The 22,032-nt window shown below is 38.4% G+C and overlaps 2 protein-coding genes and 1 pseudogene across 2 annotated transcripts; 2 read left to right on the top strand and 1 right to left on the bottom strand.

The window, feature by feature from the left end:
- Positions 1-2,904: 2,904 nt before the first annotated feature.
- LOC107712803 (eukaryotic translation initiation factor 1b-like) lies at positions 2,905-4,531 on the bottom strand. Its single transcript, XM_016518133.1, has 4 exons — positions 4,328-4,531; positions 3,593-3,756; positions 3,407-3,508; positions 2,905-3,246 (listed from the first exon to the last, which is right to left on the bottom strand). The coding sequence occupies exons 1-4, from the start codon at positions 4,356-4,358 to the stop codon at positions 3,202-3,204; spliced, it is 342 nt and encodes a 113-aa protein (XP_016373619.1). The 5' UTR covers positions 4,359-4,531; the 3' UTR covers positions 2,905-3,201.
- Positions 4,532-5,901: 1,370 nt separating this feature from the next.
- On the top strand, positions 5,902-12,353 carry LOC107712801 (ATP-dependent zinc metalloprotease YME1L1-like). The gene is made up of 16 exons (XM_016518132.1): positions 5,902-6,137; positions 6,591-6,692; positions 7,402-7,511; positions 7,619-7,763; positions 7,879-7,986; positions 8,237-8,410; positions 8,497-8,649; positions 8,739-8,871; positions 8,953-9,015; positions 10,237-10,349; positions 10,439-10,594; positions 10,700-10,851; positions 11,039-11,165; positions 11,250-11,323; positions 11,963-12,049; positions 12,139-12,353. The coding sequence occupies exons 1-16, from the start codon at positions 5,915-5,917 to the stop codon at positions 12,280-12,282; spliced, it is 2,064 nt and encodes a 687-aa protein (XP_016373618.1). The 5' UTR covers positions 5,902-5,914; the 3' UTR covers positions 12,283-12,353.
- Positions 12,354-13,979: 1,626 nt separating this feature from the next.
- On the top strand, positions 13,980-20,895 carry LOC107712772 (phthiocerol/phenolphthiocerol synthesis polyketide synthase type I PpsD-like; annotated as a pseudogene).
- Positions 20,896-22,032: the final 1,137 nt, after the last annotated feature.

The following is a 22,032-nucleotide window of genomic DNA, read 5'->3' as shown; positions in this document are numbered from 1 at the left end:
TCCCCAGTGAAACAGCATCTGAATATAGATACGTGAGCGGAGAGGGGTGAATGCTCGGGAATGCAAAACCACACAAAAACAATAACAGCTGGCTGGCCTCTGGCTAAACACAAACAAAAATAATGGAATCTGCTGACTGCCAGACGGGCATTTAACAGTTTTGTCCAATATCAAGCTCTCATGTGGAATTAATACATATGCATGCATAGCCATTCCGTTCCTTTTTCATATTTAAACACACAATAAGAGCATAAAACTCAGTGAGCTGTAAAATGGATTTTAAGCTTCTTAAAAAGTGATAGAGATCAATTGTTCAGATATGAATGGACTGATTGTTAAAATGAGTGGGGGGGAAAAAACAAAAGCATTAAGAGCAGGAAGAGTGTGCTGATGAATCGGAGACATCCATCATTAACTCTGTGTGTTTGTCTGGTGGAGGTAATGGAGTGGAGCGGAGAGGACGGTGGACAGCCCCAGGCATCCGCATGTGCTCCGTCTGTTTCCATCTTATTCAGACACCAGCCACTAAACTGCTGAGGCCAAAACTCAGCAAGCATAAAGAAGATCTGTAAAGTTGCAAAGACTAAAGTCTCAAACTTTATATTCTTTATAAAAGTTAAGAGTCAGCCACGCCTACCTAAAATAGCTTTGTAAAAATCGACGCGTTTCAGAAAGGCGGGGCACAGAGGAGAAACAATAATGTACAGTATGTGGAAAATAATGTGTTTTTTAACCTTAAACCACATTAACACATTTCATTACACCAAATACACAAAATACTGTTCTTTTTAGCAGCATCATATGACCCTTTAATGTGTTTTTGAATGTTCTCACTCACTTTCATCCGCAAAATGGCTCAAAAACCTTTCCTTTTGACTCGCGTGACTGACTGCAAACGAACCGAATGAACTATGATAGTGAACTAGCCTACATGAGAGATTCGAACATCTTTGGGAATAAACCCGATGAACATCTCGTTCACAAGTTTTATGACTATGCAAAGGTTTTATGACTATGTAAAAGTGACTAATGAAAAAAAAAAATATATATATATATATATATATAATTAAAATGACGCAAAAATTAAGTTAATGAAACTTTTTTGTTTATTTTCATTATTATTATTTTTAATAATTTGTATTCTGGCTTATTATTGCTGTTTTTATAGCTTGATAAAAGGCACATCCCCCAGGATAAACATCTAATTAACAAACAAGGAGATATGGGGTTTAGGAGTTATTATAAATGTGTAAAAGTGACTGATGATCAGAGCTGGGTAGATTACTTACAAATTGTAATCCGTTACTGATTACACATATGATGAAAAATGTAATTAGTAACAATCTTTTTTAGATTACTTTTTTGATCTAACTTGTTTTAAACTTACCACTGAATGTACCATATTGATATAAAAAAGCAAAGAGAAAGAAAATATATTCCCCTTTTTTCCCCAACATCTTAAAATGCATTAAAAAGTACTTTAAACCAGGGTTTACCAAACTGGGCTTAATGTAAGATCTACAGTGGGTTTGTGAGTTGATAAAAAACTAGTAATTAATTAAACACTAAAAATGGAAATATTTAATTTGTTAACTTGCATGTCAATGTGACCATTAAGCGACTTTGAACTGTAAACATGCAATTAAATTATGCAGTTAAATTATTGAAATATTAACTTCCTCAGAGATTTTTCAAGAAAATATTTCATGTCAAAGTGGTTTTGGCTGACAAAAATGTTTGGGAATCCATTTAATTTGTGAGAATAAATTATGATTTACTGACATTGTGTGAATATGTAATTACGTAATCCATAAAAAGTAACTGTAATCTGATTATGAACATTATAAAATGTAACATACTCTAATGACGGGTATTTGATTTTTGCAATCTAATTATCGAATTATAAAGATTACATGTAATCAGTTCCTACCCAGCTCTGCTGATGATCATATACAAAATGGTGCAGTGACATTATTGAAACATTTTAAATTTTGTAAAATATTTTTATAGCTTGATAAAAGTCACGTCCCCACAGCTGACAAAAGGGTGGAAAAATGTTTGATGAATGATTCAATGACTCACAACACACTGGTCGGTGAACGTATCTTTTTGGTGAAAGCATTCAAAATATTTGAGTCACTGGGTTGAAACAATGCCCAGCACTACGGTTTCACTCTAGAGTTGTATGTTTGAATTATTAAAAGTACCTTTTGTTCTCCCGAATTACAGAGTTAAATGGTTTAATCATTGCAAATAGAGTCCCAAGTAAATCTTTTTCAGACATTCAACTTTAGACTATCTTGCGGTGGTAAAAAGTGTTTGAAATGCCCACACAGCCTCAATGAGATTGGCATCCCTCAGTCATAAATGCCATTCCATGCCCTTTAAAGAGGATTACGCTCATGTTTGTGCCTGGCGGGACAGCCAGAACACTGCAGACTTAGGCCACAGCTGAAAGGATTTTCAGCCCTGACAATGAGCCAAAATACAAGAGTGAACAAACGCGGTTTACCAACCAGAAACATTGTCAATATTATAAACTTCCTCAGAATAATGCACCACAATGTAAATGAATACATCCATACAATGTAATTTCCTCCTTAAACCTCTAGCCCAGGCATATTTTTAAAAAGTATTTTAAGTTTCCATTAGAATCTAATTTGAATTGTTCATTTTTAATGCAATACTGAAGGATATAATCGTAATACTTTAACTTCATACCAACTATGTGGAAAGAATGTACAAAGACCCATTTCATTCATTTGTGCAATCTAGATTTAAATAAGCAATGTTTGTGTTCTGACAATCCTGAAAGTTACGTCTTAAAATACTTTGCTACAATAAACATTAAAGTCCCATTCAAGTAGCAAATTCTATTAAGGGAAGAGAAGACGGAGTCAAAAATCTGCAAACTCACAATTTTATTGTCCTTGATAAAAAGATATTGTGCAATCGAGTATCTATCATAAAATGTTCACAAGCGGCAGCAACAAAAACTCAGTATCTAATTCAGACCAGCCTGGATTTAGTGATCTGCTTGAGGTCATTATGAAGATTCAAGCTTGAAATGACTGCAAAAATAAACAGTTTTACCCTGCTGTCAGTGTTGTTCGCATATGGTCACGAAAACCCTGCCATGAATATACTAGGATTGCTACATGCTGATGAAGTCCTTTAGAAAGCCCTGGAGGGGCCAGCATTTTAAAATCCGTGAACCTTCAACTGCTCTTCCTTTACGATGTTGATCTGCGCAATAGAGAATGAAAATGAGTAACTGCTTAAACTAATTTGATTTGTAGTCAAAAACAATCACAAGGGCAATCAAATTAACCAATTCAAACATACTTTGTAAAGAGAAACAGCTTGCAACAAGTAATATGATATTCCAAACATAAGCATACTTTACCTCCATCAGAAACTGACAGATATTCTTCCTTTGGTCCCCCTGTAACTGGATCACCTCTCCATACTCCGGGTGCTCGATCACCGTACCATTACAGGCAAATTTCTGTCAAATAAAACCATGCAATTTTACTCATCAAATAGCACTTTGGGGGAAATGCTTTCAAATAACAAAAAAGTTAGAAAATACCTTCTTAAAGGCTTTTACAAGTTTCTTTTTATCATAATCATCCGAGATGCCTTGCACTGTGGTCAGTGTTTTGCGGCCGTTCCGTTGCTGAATCCTTATGTGGATTTTATCCTCAGTCCCAGCCGGGAGCAAGTCGTCACCCTTAGTTGCATCAGCAAAGGGATCTAGAGAGACAAACACTGAAACGTTTCAGTCTCGGTTACAAGAAACAAATCTCACATATACTACTGTAATAAGAGCGCAAGACTAAAGAAGAATTGCAAGTCGCACAATGGGAATGAGATCAAATAATGAGCACCATCTGATTGTGGTTTATTATAAAATCACCAATATACATTTTTTTTCTATCTTTTTCTATACTTTTAAAATGACTTCTTAGGCAAAATCTGGTCTTCACACAAACATACACTTTTGCAGTCACTTTTGATTACTGGATAAGAATATTTAAAAGTAGTCTTGACACGTATTGAACTAACAAGCAGCTAAAGGGAGCATAAATAGGAAAATAAGTATTTCCTATGACTTCTCAAGTTTTAAAATCATCTGATATTTTCCATGCTTCCTCTCTTTTTTTTTTTTTTTTAAGAAAAATGCTAATTACTCGTTGCATCTACTGTTTTTAAATCACATGTTCGTACGGATACATTTATGAGCGCACAGAACAAATCACACAGACCATGCTTGAGATTATTTTTGTTTGCAAACCCGTGCACGATGCGTAACGTTACAACTTACCGAAGGACCGGAGGTTCTGTATATTGGACATGCGATATTACTGCGATTACTTTAACAGATGAAAGACGTCGGCGATCAGTGCCGCTTGGAGATGCTTAGATTCGTTGTTACTTTATAAAACGGCGTCGAAACCACGGAACGGCTGCTTTTAATCTGCCTGATGCAACTAGCAATGAGTCTCTAGCGTGGAACACAGCGGAAGTACTTTAATGCACGATGACAAAAGCCTTTATAAGTGCATTTCCAGCTGCATTTAATTTAGGATCAGATATATGCAGATAAGAAAGCAGGATTATTTTAAGAATATATATATATACCTCTGTTGAGAATAGTCACTATATTCACAATTTCCCTATTCTCCCTAATGTTTTATTCAACTTTCACGGTTGTTAGTGAAATAAATAAATGCAAATCCCATTAAAAACACTTAAATGCTGTTTTGAAAATTGCTGTTTGAATAATCGAAGGCGATTTTAAGAGATTATAAATTCACATTATCCTACTAGTTTATTAGTGATATATAATAAAGAAAGAAAGAAACACCATAAAAGCTGTTAAATATTTTTTTTAACCTAAATAAAAAGACAGTAAAACTTTTGATTGCCTTGTATGTGAACCATTTGGAGGAATATTGTGATCTAATTCTTTGTTCTTGTTATCTAATCATTCTATTATATTTATTTTGACTGCTTTACTGACAGTTGGGCGCATGAAGCACGGGCAAAATTAGTAAAATATGCCTCTCACAGCGTAATGATATTTAACCAGGAGGCTTATTTTCTACCCAATCTTTTGGGGGTCTTCAAACAACCCGGAAGTAAAGCTCACCGATCGCTTAGCTCATAAATTAACGTTTTCAAACGATTCCAACACGCCAGTTTGGTTATAGTGTGATTTTATATCATCACCACAATATTTGACTTATATGACTTATATATGACTTCCAAAGTAACGTTAGTGTATTATTATATAAATAACAAGGATGCTCTGCTTTTACAGGCACTAACGTTACATCTGGGGATGCGCTGCAGTGCCACACGCTACACAGACACTAGAGGGCGCTAAAGAGAGAACATTGCGCTATTACAGGCACGATATTTCCATTATAATATTCTCGTTTGTGGTTGTTTTCGCTTCATTTTAAATGTTTATTTTGATCAGAGAGTAAGAAATGGAACAAAGCTGAGTGGCCATCTTTTTAATTGATTGACATTTTCTTATCGTTCTAACGTTTGTAGTTTTATTGGCTTGTGATATGATTATTTTACGATTTTATGTTATAGTTTATTTAAAAATGGTTAATAATGTAATGAACTAAATATTTAGCAAAATACTTTTTCGCGCCTTACCGTTATTGTCCAACAGGCGGCAGCCGCGGCACTAAAGACAACGATTGTTGATTTAGACCACCGCCGAAGAAGTGAAGACGTACGTAAGAGCGATTAATTCGCTGAATTTAACAACGTTGTCTTTCGGTTTTACAAAGAGAAGGGCGGAGTCACCGGTGAGATTAACAACACCTAGAGATTAACCCAAGAACAGAAGAGCAGCGGATCTGACAGGAGCGCAAGAAAACCAAATTAAAATATGATGCTAAAAAAAATGCTAATTGGCCTGTTTTCACAGCCCAAAGTAAACTTAAAGGACCTGGGTCTGTCAGAGCTGAGGTATAGTCATGTACGTGATGTTCTAGAGCACCTGCTGCCTTCTATAGATCCAGAGGAGAAATCCATATCCAGCGCTGCTCAAAACTCAACAACATGGAGAACATCTCACATTTCTGCCTCCTCCTTCTTCCAAAACAAATATGGTGAGGTTACCCACAACATGAGGTGATGGTGTCATGTTTTTAAGTAAATTTGTCTCTGTGAAGTGTTGGTAGCTCAATAGTTAGGTTAGTTATTCCCTTACAGAATTTGTTTATGCAATCACTTTTTCTTTTTCTTTTTTTTCAACATTATTGAGCATTTCAAATATAGGTTGGTCTAACTTTACCGGAACTTACACTGTGCCATTTCAAACCTACTGTACTTGAATACTTTGTGTAAGCTAGATCACAAGTTGATAAATACGTAACATATTTAATAGGATGCTGAAATATTCTGTTTTATTCACCAGCATGTTTACTGATTCCCAGCAGCTTTCCGGTCTTAAAAAAGTTATTTTTTTTGTCATTTGGAAACTAATGGTCCATTTTGTTCTTAGCAAGGTGATTGCTGTAAGTGTTGTCTAATGTAAGTTGTCTGTCTTCTTGTTAACATAGGGTTCTCTCACAAACACATGGGACTCTTTGGCTCTCCAGTGTTTCGCAGGCAAAGTTCCAGCCCCCTCCAGGCGGCCTGCGTAGATCTGCATCATCTGCAATGTAATCTTTACCTACAGTGACCAAAAGATAAAGGGCCATTCACATCAAGGACTTTAACTATAACAATAACTCTTATAATTATTATAATTCTATGAGAACAGTGAAGTTCACACCAAAACTATAATGATAACAACATAGATAAACATTGCTGTTGAAATAATTTCAGAATGTAATGTTTTTTTCTTGCTGTTGAACAAAAAAAAAAAAAACATTGACAGGCAATCAGAATCCATCCTTCTTTAAAGAGCTTGAACATTTAAACGAACAGACGACAAAACTGCAGTACACACTTAATAAGTTAAACGAAATATTATTCTCCGTTGGTATGAATGCTAGTATAGTTATTGTTATAGTTATCATTGTTGTTGTGAATGGGGCCTTTACTTAGTTACATGCTGTTACATTATTGCCATTGCAAAATTTAATGTTTTTTTCTTGCTGTTAAAAAAAAAAAAAAAAACATTGACAGGCAATCAGAATCCATCCTTCTTTAAAGAGCTTGAACATTTAAAGGAACAGACGACAAAACTGCAGTACACACTTAATAAGTTAAACGAAATATTATTCTCCGTTGGTATGAATGCTAGTATAGTTATAGTTATCATTGTTGTTGTGAATGGGGCCTTTACTTAGTTACATGCTGTTACATTATTGCCATTGATGGAGTTTTGGGTTCATTAGATGTGTGTCTTTTTGTGTTTATGCTTAGTATGGGTCCAAAACAGAGGTTTCAAGACAATGAAGTCCAAGACCAGACATGTGCAGTCTGGTTTTGAAGGTCCAGTAGATGCAGAGAATTATAAGCCAGCCTTTATGAAGGTTAGTAAGCTGCATGACACTGGGGAAATAATAGTTAAGGCAGTTCTGGTCTCAGAAATACAGCAGAAATGTCTGAATGTGCTTAACCTGTAACCTGTCCTCTTCAGGGCCTCCTTATGAAGGAAAAGCAAGACATGGGGAGTCTTGAACAGTTGAAACGGAATAACTTGCCAGAATCTGACCAGGATGCTTTTAAGATCGGCTTCACAGAGGGCTTCATGAAAGCTCAGGCTTTGACACAGAGAACTCAAGGTAATGCATTTAGGCCTTTTAAAGCATCTTATCTAACATTAGCCCAGAGTTTGCTTAATATTAAAAAATGTGTTTGCTGCAGGAACTTTGTTCTTACATCTTGTGTTTCTAACAGACTCTGTAAAGAGGACACGTCTGATTATTTTTGTCCTCCTGCTGGTGGGTCTGTATGGTGTGTCCAGAAGCCCTCTCTTCTCGGGTAAAGGGTCGTTTTCCGACACTGGTTTGTTTCCCATTCTATTCTTTCTTTATATTTGCTTCCCTAGAATATATTGATTGATAGCATGCATTTGACTGTAGCTGGATTTCTTCTGCAGCTTTTATAATAATGTAACAACACAAAAGGTTGTAACATGAAAGGTTTTGTTGCTGTGGTGTGAAATTGTTGGTAGTTTTTTTGACTTTTTGAGTTCTGAGCAGAGCATTAAAATGCAATATGTTCAAGTCTTCATTTTATCTATTTACCTATGTAGTTAGTTACCGCACCACCTCTGGTCTGGATTCAGCTGTGGACCCCATTCAGATGAAGAATGTCACCTTTGAACATGTAAAAGGTGTGGAGGAAGCCAAAAACGAGCTTCAGGATGTTGTCGAATTTTTGCGAACCCCCCAGAAATTCACTGTGCTCGGTGGTAAACTTCCCAAAGGTGAAACTGTTTACTTCATTTACTTATGGACATACATTTTTTGTTTTTCATTTGTATAAAATATCTAACCTAGATGTGTATTTTAGGTATCTTGCTTGTGGGGCCTCCAGGAACAGGAAAAACCCTGTTGGCCAGAGCTGTAGCAGGTGAAGCAGACGTGCCCTTTTACTACGCCTCCGGGTCAGAGTTTGACGAAATGTTTGTGGGAGTCGGCGCGAGTCGCATCAGAAACCTTTTCAGTGAGTCGTTTAAGGAAAAACATAGTCTTGCATTGCCCATAATGCTTCTGCTGTTATTAAAATCACTCCTTTACTGTTTTTTCTGACAGAAGAAGCCAAAGCTAGTGCACCATGTGTAATATTTATCGACGAACTGGACAGTGTAGGAGGGAAGAGAATCGAGTCTCCCATGCACCCATACTCGCGACAAACCATCAACCAGCTGCTCGCTGAGATGGATGGGTAAGTCAATGGCTTTTTATTACATTTCTTCTTTTTGAAAGAAATTACACAGGTCTTATTGTAGTATTTTGATGATTTCAGGTTTAAACCCAATGAAGGAGTCATTGTGATTGGAGCTACGAACTTTGCTGAAGCTTTGGACAAGTAGGTTTCTCCAGCCATCTGTTCAAAGGATAGTTTACTCAAAAATCATTTACTTGTCCAAACCCATTACACTATTTTGAAACTCAAATTAAAATATTTATGAAACCTGAGAAATTTCTCTCCCTCAATTGAAAGTCCAGGTAACTAAAACTTAGAAGATCCAAAAAGGTCATAAAGGCATCGTAGAATGAATCCATATAAATTGACTGGTTTAATCCAAGTCATGTGAAGAGATACTATCGCTTTATATGGTGAACATTTTATTTACATGACAGAAGTTTTATTTTTGGTTAAACTATTCCTGTAATTCCATGTTTTTACATGCAGGCATATTTATATTTTAAAGGGGTGGTTGATTATGATTTCACTTTTTTTACTTTAGTTATTGTGTAATGTTGATGTTAGAGCATAAACAACGTCTGCAAAGTTACGACGCTCAAAGTTCAATGCAAAGGGAGATGTTTTCTTTTAAAGAAATTGCTGTTTAAGGACTACAAAAAAAGGCTGGTAGGGACTACAACGAGCTTCTTCCTGGGTTTGTGACATCACTAACCTCGATGTTTACATAAACCCTGTCCCCGGGAACATGCAACTACCTGTAATGTTGGGGAGGGTGTGACGTTTCCAGACAACGTGCACTAGGCGGTTAGCGAATCACAACACACTGAGCCAGCTAACCAATCTGAGCCCGATTGCGTATTTCTGAGGGAGGGGCTTCAAAGAACCAGGAACTCAGCAGACCGTTTTGACGAGAACAGAAACAGCAGTGTAGAATAAAGGTAAAATATGTGAAAATAATGCGTTTTTTTAAAAAGCGAAGCATGAACACGTTACACTGCACCCCATAAACACAATCAAGCTTTCGAAAAAAGCTGATCAACCACCCCTTCAATGCAAACACTAAGCTTAGGCTAATAGACTAGCAAGTGGGTTCCAAAATTTGCATAGAGCAGCTCATGTTTGCAGAAATACTTTAAAGGCATTAAAGCAACAACCCCAAATCCCACTGATATCTTTAACTAAGAATATTTGACCTCCAGCTTTAACATGAAACTTATAGCAGGTAGTTTCTACTGCTTTTGAACTGTTTTCATCCAGGCATGTGTTTCTCTGATAGGGCACTATGTTTCTGTAACTGTCTAGTTAACATTTTACTCTCTAATCATACAATCTTTGTGATTGCCTAAATCTATGAACCTCTTATGATAATGTGTGTTTTAGTGCACTGGTGAGACCTGGCCGGTTTGACATGCAAGTCACCGTCCCAAGACCGGATGTGAAGGGACGCACAGAAATCCTGGAGTGGTATTTGAAAAAAATTAAGGTGGATTCTGGTAAGAATGATTAAGAGAAACCAAATATGTTTTAAAAGATTCTTGTTAGTACAATCCTATAAAATAACCTGTTTTTGTGTGTTTTGTAGCTGTTGATGCAGAGATCATTGCTAGGGGAACAGTGGGTTTCTCTGGAGCCGGACTGGAGAACTTGGTGAACCAGGCGGCGCTGAAAGCAGCAGGCGATGGGAAAGACCTGGTGACCATGAAGGAGCTAGAGTTTGCGAAGGATAAGATCCTGATGGGTGAGGGCAGTAGGGACATACAGATTACTCTCTGCACCATGTGATGGGGATTAATGCTTTGATCAAAGAGATTCTTTCCTGACATCTTCTTCTCTGTCTGTCCAGGCCCAGAGCGCCGGAGTGTGCAGATTGACAAGAGAAATAAGATGATCACAGCCTATCATGAGTCAGGACACGCTATAGTGGCTTATTACACCAAAGACGCAATGCCAATCAACAAAGCTACCATCATGCCACGCGGCCCTTCACTTGGTCATGTGAGTAGCTGGTCTTAATGTTTCATTATGATGTGAAGTAGTTGTTTCACAATAAGCTTTTCAGACAAAAAAAGTTCAACAGTAGTTTTGCAGAAAGAGGCTTCAAGAAATTATAGCTTTTGCTCTCTATGGGTATACATCATAAACCCATTGTGCTGCTTTCTCTGTTTTCTCTGGTCTCTCTCAGGTATCCTTGCTGCCAGAGAATGATCGCTGGAATGAGACACGGGCACAGCTGCTGGCTCAGATGGACGTCAGCATGGGCGGCAGGGTTGCTGAGGAACTGGTGTTTGGAAATGATCACATCACTACTGGTGAGAGGTGTCCCTAACTGAACATTGCTACTTTGAATTCTTGGAATTATCAACATCATGATGTTTTATTTGTTCCTCCTACAGGAGCATCCAGTGATTTTGATGGAGCCACTAAAATAGCACAGATGATGGTGACGCAGTTTGGAATGAGTGACAAGGTAAAAAATAATTAATCACGAAAAAATGCACTGTGTGATCAGTAATGATTTCATAATTTAGGCCAAAGTGTCCCAAACTGCGGTTTGTGAGTTGATGATAAAGTAATAAATATAATTGTATTAATTAATTTTAAAAGTTTACATAAAAACATAAAATAAAACACTCTTTTAAAAAAAATGTATTTCATTTGTTTACCTGCATGTCGTGTCAATTATTGCACATCAGAGAACCGTGAACATGTAAATGTTGAGTTAAATTATTGAAATATTAACTTCAAGTCAATATTGTAGGTCAAAGGGATTCAACTGAGTCAGATCACATTTTAAGTGAAAATATTTAATATATTCAAAAAGAAAGGAAGCAAATAGCTATTTGGAGAAGCCATTTGAGTCCTTCCATGTGTTCAAAGCCATTAGGGATGTGTAAGCGCTCACATTCCAGACTTAAATCTGTGTTTCATCCTAATCCGTTCCCCGGCACTCAGTTCATACTCCACATCCAAACATGAGCAGTGCATATGCAGGGTCTAAATTACATTCAGATCTACCCATCTCTAACGTCAGGATCCTGTCGTAATCAGAAACTTGTGTGAAGCCTTTGTGCTTTAATATTCACTCACCTCTCTGTGCTTTGAGCAGCTGGGGGTCATGACCTATAATGACCTGACGAACCATAGCTCGGAGACCCAGGCTGCTGTAGAACAGGAAGTCAGGGTGCTGTTGCAGGTAGGTGTTTAGTTTTTGTTTGTAAGCGATATTTGACTGATGATTATGGCAATTCTTCTTCTAATTTGAATTGCCGAACTTTCATACAGAACTCGTATGAAAGGGCAAAGAATCTACTTAAGACATACAGCAAAGAGCACAAGCTGCTGGCCGATGCCCTGCTGACTTACGAGACTCTAAATGCAAAGGAAATTCAGATGATCCTGGAGGGAAAGTCACTGGATCCCAGATGATGAAGTCTTGGATTAACAGACATTTCAAGGCACAATCTTACCTTACCTGTAAATATAAATGTTTGTAATAAGAAAGGCATTTGGAAGACTTTCTGGCCTTCTCTCTTAATATTTTTCATTTTCAGGCAAAACATTGGCTTTCAAACAGACACTAAGCTAACAGAAATTCAAATCTTTCCTATTAATTTGAGAGGGTAAATTGACGTCAAAAGTATATATGCCTCAGCAGTGAACCAATAATTGTAATAGCTACAAATCCATTAAACTGTAAATTCTTGCTTTGTTTTTAGAACCTAAGTATATAACAGGAAAATTATGATGTTCATTACTTGTTTTCTTCACCCTATTCTCTGTTACCCAGACATCAGATTGAAGCACTTGCTTGCAAGTCATTTTATGAAATGGAGAAAAACAGGAAGCTCATAAATAGTGCATTTTCCTTGAAAGCAAGTGGCAAATCAGAATGTCCTATTTTCAATAATCATAGTAGTACAGATTGTTCACTTTTTCAGTGCAACCTTAAATCACAAACCAAGTACGAATGTGACTTCGGAATGTCAGTATTATTTTAGCATCTACAGATACAGAATAAATATATCTGTAAATGCATATCTGAGCAATTGACTCACTTGATTTTTGTGTAATGTTTCCGCTGAACCTTTCGACCTTAGTAGGCCCTGATTTTATTCATTAAGTTATTTATTTCAATATGCTTTTTCCAGGGGTAGCTAAAGCCTCCTGCCCCTATCCTCTGCCACATTTGGGTTGTCTGCATGTGTATGTTTAAATGACTCGGGTAACTGCACTGTTTATATGTGTGTTTGAATTTTGAAATTATTATTTGTGTGCTTTCTTTTGAAATTAATACCATGTTTATTTTTATTTCTCTCAATCAGAAATGAACATAGATAGACTAAATAAATAAAGCCTATTTCCTTGTCGTTTCCTGAAAGAAAGAATGTTAAGCTGGGTATGAGACTGAAATGAACACTGAAATGAATTTGGTTTAATTTCATGGATCCTTTTCAAAGGTCCGGAATAAAATACTGGCAGTAAACCATTCAGTCTGAAAATCGCAGGTATCAGGTTAGGTGTGATGCTTTTTCCAGGGGTAGCTAAAGCCTCCTGCCCCTATCCTCTGCCACATTTGGGTTGTCTGCATGTGTATGTTTAAATGACTCGGGTAACTGCACTGTTTATATGTGTGTTTGAATTTTGAAATTATTATTTGTGTGCTTTCTTTTGAAATTAATACCATGTAAATACCACATATTCAGGTCCTTTTTTCTCATCATTCGCTATATGTTTCTTTATGGAAGCCAATTAAAGCCAATCATGAATTATGGAATCACCTCAATAGCTTTGAGACAATCGCTTTGTTGTGACCGTGAGGGAAACTGCACTCTTGCATCTTTATCCAAGTCTGTAATTAAAGGGTTTTGTTTCAAACCACCACAATTACTGGTTACAAGAGGAAGGATTGCACGTTTAAAGACCCTTTGTTGAAAGAATTGTGTTTTCCCGTTGGTTTTCTGTTGTGAAAGGCTTTATAAAAATGCCTAGATGTTATTGGGACCTGATGAATACTGGTCACAAACATGAGCAGACCAGCAGAGCTGAGATGAGAGATGCTTGTGCTTAGTTTTTTTACTTTTTGCAAAGAGACATAATGATCTTTGAAATAAATAATCACTAAAATGGAGGAGGATATTGCTATAATTGGAATCGGATGCAACTTCCCAGGAGGTAAATGTGTGTTTTTAGAGAGATATATGTGTGTGTGTGTGTGTTGTACTCTTGTACTCTTGCACTCTTGCACTCTTACATATATTTGTGACAGTGCTGTGTGCATTTGCATGACTATCTGCCACCTTCATAGGTGAGGGTGTTGATAGTTTCTGGAAAGTTCTTGTGGAGGGAAGGAACTGTGTGGAACAGATTCCAGATGTAAGATTTGACACATCAGAGTGGTTTCATCCTGATGAGAGCAAACCAGGAAAAACACAGACGACCAAAGCTGCTCTCATTGAAGGGTAGGAATAACTCATTCATGATTATGCATTTGAGGTTTCCGTTACTAAAAAAGTGAAATGATAAAGTAACAGAGTTTGTCTTTATTTTGCAGGTTCAATGAGTTTGATCACAAGTTCTTTGGCATTAGCGAGGCTGAAGCTGATTACATGGACCCTCAGCAGAAACTGTTGCATACCGAGCTCTAGAGGATGGTGGGATACCCTTGGAAAAAGTGAGCGGAACCAGAACAGGGGTTTACATAGGTAATACATCTAATGCAAGAAGTTCACTTTTTTAACTTTTGGGTGTTTTTAGGATACCGATACAGTGTTGTGTATGATTTCAGGTCTTATGAACAGGGATTATGAGACACTTTTGAACAACAGTCCCAGCACAATAACCCACTATAATGGCACCGGAACAGCTATGAGTATAGCTGCCAACAGAATTTCCTATATCTTCAACCTGACTGGACCTTCATTTGCCATTGACAGTGCATGTTCTTCATCCCTTGTCGCCCTTCACTCAGCATGCCAGGCCATCAGACAAGGTAATGATACTATTTCAACTCTGAAGTCTGTTCATTGCTTGATATTTAAGTTGTTAATTATCCTTGTTTTTCCTCATCACTAGGGGACTGTGAAATGGCTCTGTGTGGAGGGGTCAGCTGTATCCTTGAACCTCGAGTCTTTGTGGCCCTCAGCAAGGCAAAGATGATCTCACACGAGGGCACAAGCAAGGCATTCTGCCGTACAGCAGATGGCTATGGCAGAGGGGAGGGATGTGGTATAGTCCTACTGAAGCCTTTGAAAAAGGTATATATTTTACTTTTTGTTTTTTTAATTATTCATAATATTAGTATTAAATTCAGTTTATAATAAGGTAAATGTCTCTTTTCAGGCTCTTGAGGACTTTGATCATATTTGGGGCATTGTGAACAAGACTGCTATAAACCAAGATGGCCACACCGTCACACCGATCACCAAACCCTCCATGACCCAGCAGGAGGCTCTACTGCACATGATCTATTCCTCTGAGAATTATCTAGCAAATGTCCAATATGTAGAAGCTTATGAGACAGGAACACCAGCAGGAGATCCGGTTGAAGCAGGAAGTATCTCAAAAATGATCGCCAAAGCAAGACCTTCAAGCTCAGGGCCTCTGTTTATTGGCTCTGTTAAGAGTAACATTGGACATACAGAATCTGCAGCAGGGGTGGCAGGACTCATAAAGATTCTATTAATGATGAAACACGGAACCATTGTCCCTTCTGTGTTCTACTCAGCAGAAAATTCCAGCATAGATGCTAAAGCTCTCAATCTTAAAATCCCCACCAGAGCTGAAAAATGGCTTTACTCTGGATCAAGGATAAGGATGGCTGGATTAAACAGTTTTGGGTTTGGTGGCACAAATGCCCATGCCATCATCAGCGAGTATGTTCAAGCAACAGTCTCCGACAGCCACACTCACTGTCTGCAGCCACGGATCAGTCTCTTCAGTTATGCATAGCTGACACGTATCAGAGGATTTCAGCAGATGAGACCATTGATCTACAAGCTCTTGCTTATACATCTGCCTGCAGAAGAAGCCACATGACACACAAATTTAGGAAAGTCTTTGCTGCATCATCTGTGTAAGAATTAAAATCACTACTCAAAGCTAGCATGAACAAGAAATTAGCCCCAACAAAGCAAGACCTAAAGTTAGTTTTTGTATTTTGTGGGAATGGCGTTACTTATAGGGGAATGTGTAAGCAGCTACTGAGAGAAGAACCTGCATTTAGGGACAAGATCAAAGAGGTGGAAAACTACTTCCAAAAGTTCAGATACACCAGTATTTTGCAAAAGATCGCAAACAGCTATGACAATGAAAATTTCTCTAAACCAAACGTTGTCCAGCCACTTCTCTTTGCAATCCAGGTTGCAATTGCTCACCTTCTTAAGAACTGGGGCATCAGACCAGATATTATTCTTGGACACTCTGTGGGAGAGATTGCTGCAGCTCATTGCTCTGGCCTGCTGTCTCTTGAGGATGCAGTAAAGATTGTCTACCATCGCAGTGTGCTGCAGACCAAAGTGATGGGTGGGAGGATGCTGGTCGTTGGTAACGTTGCTGTTCCAAATGTTCTGGAAATTCTCTCTACGTACACAGGAAAGATTTGTCTAGCTGCTGTGAACAGTCCTATGTCATGTGTCCTGTCAGGTGATAAAGAAGCAGTTGACAATGTCCACCAGAAGCTTCAGTCTTTGTTCAAGGGCAAAAACCTGTTCCTTCATGTCTTGAATGTTCCCGCTGCCTACCATAGTCATATGATGGATCCTATACTGAGCCAAATCAAAGACAGCATTGGACTTTTAACTCTGAATGAAAAGGAGTGTGAACTTTTTTCTACAGTAACAGGAGAGATGTGTCATCAAGGGGACTTTGTCACAGGTGAATACTGGGCAAGAAACATTCGAAAGCCTGTTGCATTTGAACAAGCAATTAAATCAGTTTCTAACCACACAAGGAACATAGTCTTTGTGGAAATTGGTCCAAGACTGGCTCTCCAGTGGAACATCATGGAGATCCTGGGAAATGACACCACAGTGATTCCTTCAGTGCATCCAGATAAAGACCACGAGACAATGTTCACAGCTGTATCAAAACTCTTTGAACTGGGGATCAATGTGAAGTGGGACGAGTTCTACAAAGGGTTTGAAGCTGAGCTTGTTGCTTTCCCAAGGTATCAGTTTGAATGTCAAAAGAATGAGGTATACTTTGAGGACGTAAGACGGGGAAATGACACAGTCTTTCGCAGATCACATCCACTGATAAGTCCAAGTAAACATGATGGCAAAGTGATCAAGTGCAACCTGTCAGCAGCTACAACCTCCTACCTTTGGGAACACAAGAACAATGGCATCTCCATTGCCCCAGGGGCATTGTATGTTGAATTGGCTTTTGCATCCATAATGGAAACTGCTATTCCAAAAAGACCTCTTAACTAATTTGGGCTCACAATCAACTTTCAAAGTTTGCTTGTTCTAACTAAGAACTGCCCTACTCTTAAAATCACAACTGAGACATCCAAGGATACAACCACATTTCAGGTTCAGTCCTCTATTACTGTGCATGCATCAGGCACCATCAGCCATGAAGAGGGACCAGCTTTGATCGAACAGCAAACCATTCACCTCAACACTGTTTTCAAGAGATGTCCATCAGTCATTGAAACAATGGATGTGTACAACACTCTTAAAGACATAGGATTTGAGTACGGGCCCAACTTCAAACAACTTGCTGACATTCATTACGGACAAGAATTCAAGGAAGCAGTGACCAGTCTCAGGATTCCAGAGGGAGTACTCAACCATCTGTACGAGTATTGCTTGCACCCAGTGGTCCAAGACTACTTCTCGCAAATGTCCTCAGTTTTAGCATTAGTTTCTAGCACCGTCAGGCCTGGATTTCCCTCTGCAATTGGTAATATGGTTATATCTGCACCTCCCTGTAAAGATATGTTCATGTATATGAGAATGACCAAAGAAATGCCAGACTACTTTGAGGTTTGTGGTTGTTTCACTGGCAAAGATGGTCATGTGTTGATCGAGCTGAGGGATGTCAGAATTAATTTTCTGAGAGGATACGCACAGATCAGGGAATCATGTTTCTTTCATAACCAGAAGATTGGCATTCTTGCTGAGAGCAATTTCCCCAGTAGAATCAAGGCTTTGGTCTTTGAAGACACCTTGGGTATCGCTAAAGGTTTGAAGCCATATTTGCACCCAAAATCTGTATTCGTTTCTCCACCTGATTTAACAAAAATTTCAGCCTTGCAGGTCCCAGGATTGCCGTTGAAGTCTCCTTGCAGTGCAGCAGACATGGAACTGGATGAGATCCTGTTTATCTGGGGAGTTCAGAATATTAGTCCCCTCCAATCTGAAGTCATTCTGCAGTCCTTGGTAGACAGCTGTGAACTTTACCGTCAGACTGTTTTATCTTTAAGAAGCTGCAGTCGTGCATGTTCCATCCGTGTCATTACGTGCAGGTCAGCAGAAGGGACAGTTGAAAGTATAAGTCCTGGATTTGTGTTATCTGGCATGACAAGGGCATGTGCTGCGGAGTTGTCAGGCATCTCTTTCCAGCTCATTGACCTTTCCACAGTGTCAAGAGAGGATATAGAAGCACTGGCTCATGTGCTTAACTCATATAAGACCCAAGAGTGCCCAGAAGTCTTCATCAGCACGGGGAAAGTTTACTCTGCTGTGATAACTCATACTCCTGTCACCACAATTAGGGAAGTGAAGGCTGAATCAAAAACCCTACAGCCCCGGGATTTCACCTTGCAGACAACCAATGCCTACATGATGACTGGCTTATCAGCTTTGCCTTCAGCAAGTTTAGTCCACACTATTGAGGGGGAAAGCATTGAAGTTCAGCTGAGTAAGGTATGTGTGCACTCATCAGATTATTTTCCAGTTAGTACTTCAGAACTAACTTTTGGTCAGACAATGTACTGGAACAAGCATACAACCCAGAACCACAGTCTCATGGCACTTGACTTCAGTGGGATAATTACGGCTGTAGGAAAGGATGTCAACAAACTTAAAGCGGGAGACCATGTTATCTGTTGTTACCCTGTAAAAGCAACGTCCAAAGTTGTCCTCCCTGAAGATGTGTGCTTCAAAATAAAAAGGCTTCCATTCCTAAAGGATGCTCCCATGTGTTTCATACATTGTCCTGATTTGGGAGATATTGCAGTGTGCATTACCCAAGACCAAACAAGCAAAGGTTGGGCATTTTTTCTGCTGTTCATGACTCAGCTCTGGTCAACTTACTGACACTCATAGCAAGTAAATCAGGCCGGATTGTTTTTACAGAGACTGAGATAAGTGGATTAGTCCAAAATGCAAAGCCGTGTCTTCTTTTTGTGATTCTTCCCCCATACAATTGCTCACTTTTGACAGAGATTGTCAGTGTTGTCAATGCAGATCACATCATTGCAGTATGTGGCATCCGTGAGCCATGGTACTCGACAATAGATGTAATTCCGAGAGATAGTGAGAGAACCTGTTTCCAGACTCTTGAGATGTCCAAAATCTTCCAGAAATCACGTCTTAAGGCGCATAGAGCTCGGCTACAGAAGTGGCTAAAGGCACTTGCACAAAGCATGCCCGTCAATACAAAGCAGTACTTTTCAGATGGTGCTACCTGAAGGTATGCCTTCTCAGTCTGTAGAGCATTCTGGATCTTATTTCAGTGCAAGAACTCTAGACTTGATAGCTCTGGCCAGTGATGACTCTACAAGCAAGATGTCTGCCATCCCTTTGCTTCCAAGAACAAAGCAGCTGTTCTCAACGAGAGGTGTGTACATAGTTACAGGTGGTCTCTCTGGTTTGGGATTTGAAACTGTTAAGTTCATTGCCCATAGGGGTGGAGGATGCATTGCCACTCTCTCAAGGAGTTCACCATCTGAAAAGGTACAAGAGAACATAAGCAGTCTCCAGAGGAGATACGGGGTAAGAATTGTCACTCTTCAGTGTGATGTCTCTGTGTCAGGGCAGGTGATGGAAGCCATTACTTTGATTGGAAAACATTTTTTCTCTTGTCCAGTCAGGGGGGTGTTCCACAGTGCTGCTCTTCTACATGATGAATTACTGGAAACTCTTGATAGATCTCTTTTCCAAAAAGTCCTGCAACCTAAAGTCTGTGGTGCTCTTAATCTTCACTTTGCCACTCTGCACAGCCAAACACTCGATTACTTTGTCTGCTATTCCTCAATCTCCCTTTTCATTGGAAATGCTGCACAAGCTAACTATGCAGCAGCTAATTCCTTTCTGGACGCTTTTTGTCACTTCCGACACAATATTGGACTTGCAGGACAGTCAATCAATTGGGGACCCCTTAAACTAGGCCTGCTAATGAACAAAGACCATTTTCAAAAGTTTCTGGAAACAAAAGGGCTAATGATCATGGATGTGTCAGAGATTCACCAAGCACTGGAGCACTGCCTGTTAGATAACTATCCCCAGCAGGTGGTCTGCAAATTCAATTTCAGGAATCTGAAAAACCATGTCCTCTCTCAGAATGTGTCTCTAAAGTTCGCCTGTCTGCTTTAGTGGAGGAAGGACTGAAAAACAAGGTTGTTGAGGACTCCAGGATAAATGTTCAGTTATCGGACGTTGACTGTGTTAGAGGGATTCTGACTGAAATTTGCTGTGTTGATACTGATGATCTCAGTGATGAAACTGCGCTCACTGCACTAGGAATTGACTCAATGTTAGCCATGACGTTGCAAAACCGCTTGTTTCAAGAGATAGGTGTGAACATTCCTCTTGTTGTTTTGCTTGATCCAAACAGTACACTGTCCTCATTGACTGAATTCATAAAACAGAGTACTGATGAGGACTGTGATATTTCTGTGAACCTGTAATGTATACAGTTGTCTTCCTTTTCTGCCACCTTGTAGTAAATTGTACATAGTGAAGAAGATGGCTAGTCAAATTTTACTGAAATGTTTGTGAATGAAATGTGGCTTGAATTTTAATTTTTCTTTAAGTATGCTTGTTTTGTGTTTAGCTAAACCTCTTATGAAAAATGCTATATTGCTTAATTGTAGCAAGCTTAACCACAATATTGCATTGCCATTATGTGTGACAAATTGTATTGCAAATTACATGTCAAACAATAAACATCCATTTTGATTATATTTGATTTAACCTATACTTTTCCAGCCCTAACAATACTAAGGAGTCAGAGATCAAAGGTCAGGTATGTTTCATCTTTTTTTCTGCCAAATGTGTAAATCCACTGAGGCTTTTAAGCAAACATGTGCAGCAACAGGCTTACAACATGGTAAACTAAACAAAGAGTAGTTTTGAATAGAAAATTATATTCTCCCTAAAATGGTAATACCCTGCCATTCATAAAAAAATGAAAAATACTAAACAAAACTGTTGTAAAGAATGAAAATATTCACAGTTCTGCTAATCCTTACTCGGGCAATCCTCTTTTCTCAAGAAAACACAACAGCATGGGCACTACAGAAGGAAAGGGATTGTGTGTCTTTCAAAAGACATCAAATCATTTTGTAGCTGTTTATATCAGCCAATAAAAATAGTTAAAATGTGTGTATTTAGTTATGTCTTTAATAGGCTTTTACACATTCAACAATCCATAAGAAAACATTGCAAACCCCTCATAAAAACAGCGAAGTATGGTTACATATGTGCATTCCGTTTGTTTTTTTATTTCACAAAAAGTAAGAAAACTAAATGATTGTGCTTTTTGTACATAACTAAATAGAAATATTCACATATCAAGATAAAAATAAGACATTTAAACATTTTCTTAGAGATAGGGGCTCATTCATGAAACACAATAATACATTTCTGTCAATCATTCAAAAATCCATTCTTACATAAATTGTTGCATTGAATTGAATCTGACAATTTACTGAAGAATGGTTTCATGAATGACTTTGTTACAACAATTTTTTTGTTGTTGTTGTTTTTTTTGGGATTTTAACAGACTTTTTTTGCAGATTAATACAGTCCATGGTGAGCTAATGCTATAGCTGTTAGGCCACTAAGTCCCAAAAGCCCTAAAAAGTCCAAAAATCATTGGCCCAGATATACAGTGGGTACGGAAAGTATTCAGACCCCCTTAAATTTTTCACTCTTTGTTATATTGCAGCCATTTGCTAAAATCATTTAAGTTAATTTTTTTTCCTCATTAATGTACACACAGCACCCC

Source organism: Sinocyclocheilus rhinocerous, unplaced genomic scaffold (assembly GCF_001515625.1).
Source record: "Sinocyclocheilus rhinocerous isolate Xijiao unplaced genomic scaffold, SAMN03320098_v1.1 scaffold1740, whole genome shotgun sequence".
Taxonomy (NCBI): Eukaryota; Metazoa; Chordata; class Actinopteri; order Cypriniformes; family Cyprinidae; genus Sinocyclocheilus; species Sinocyclocheilus rhinocerous.
Note: the sequence above shows the minus strand (reverse complement) of the source record. Positions and strands in the feature narration are given on the sequence as shown.

What these genes read in the sequence shown, in the direction of transcription:
- LOC107712803 (XM_016518133.1), bottom strand. Translation starts at nt 4,358, where the DNA reads ATGTCCAATATACAGAACCTCCGGTCCTTCG. An exon ending in TTGTAAAAGCCTTTAAGAAG is followed by an intron (nt 3,509 to 3,592) that starts GTATTTTCTAAC and finishes TTTATTTGACAG; the next exon opens with AAATTTGCCTGTAATGGTAC. An exon ending in TCTGTCAGTTTCTGATGGAG is followed by an intron (nt 3,247 to 3,406) that starts GTAAAGTATGCT and finishes TCTATTGCGCAG; the next exon opens with ATCAACATCGTAAAGGAAGA.
- LOC107712801 (XM_016518132.1), top strand. Translation starts at nt 5,915, where the DNA reads ATGATGCTAAAAAAAATGCTAATTGGCCTGTTTTCACAGCCCAAAGTA. An exon ending in AGGGTCGTTTTCCGACACTG is followed by an intron (nt 7,987 to 8,236) that starts GTTTGTTTCCCA and finishes TTACCTATGTAG; the next exon opens with TTAGTTACCGCACCACCTCT. An exon ending in TCGCATCAGAAACCTTTTCA is followed by an intron (nt 8,650 to 8,738) that starts GTGAGTCGTTTA and finishes TTTTTCTGACAG; the next exon opens with AAGAAGCCAAAGCTAGTGCA.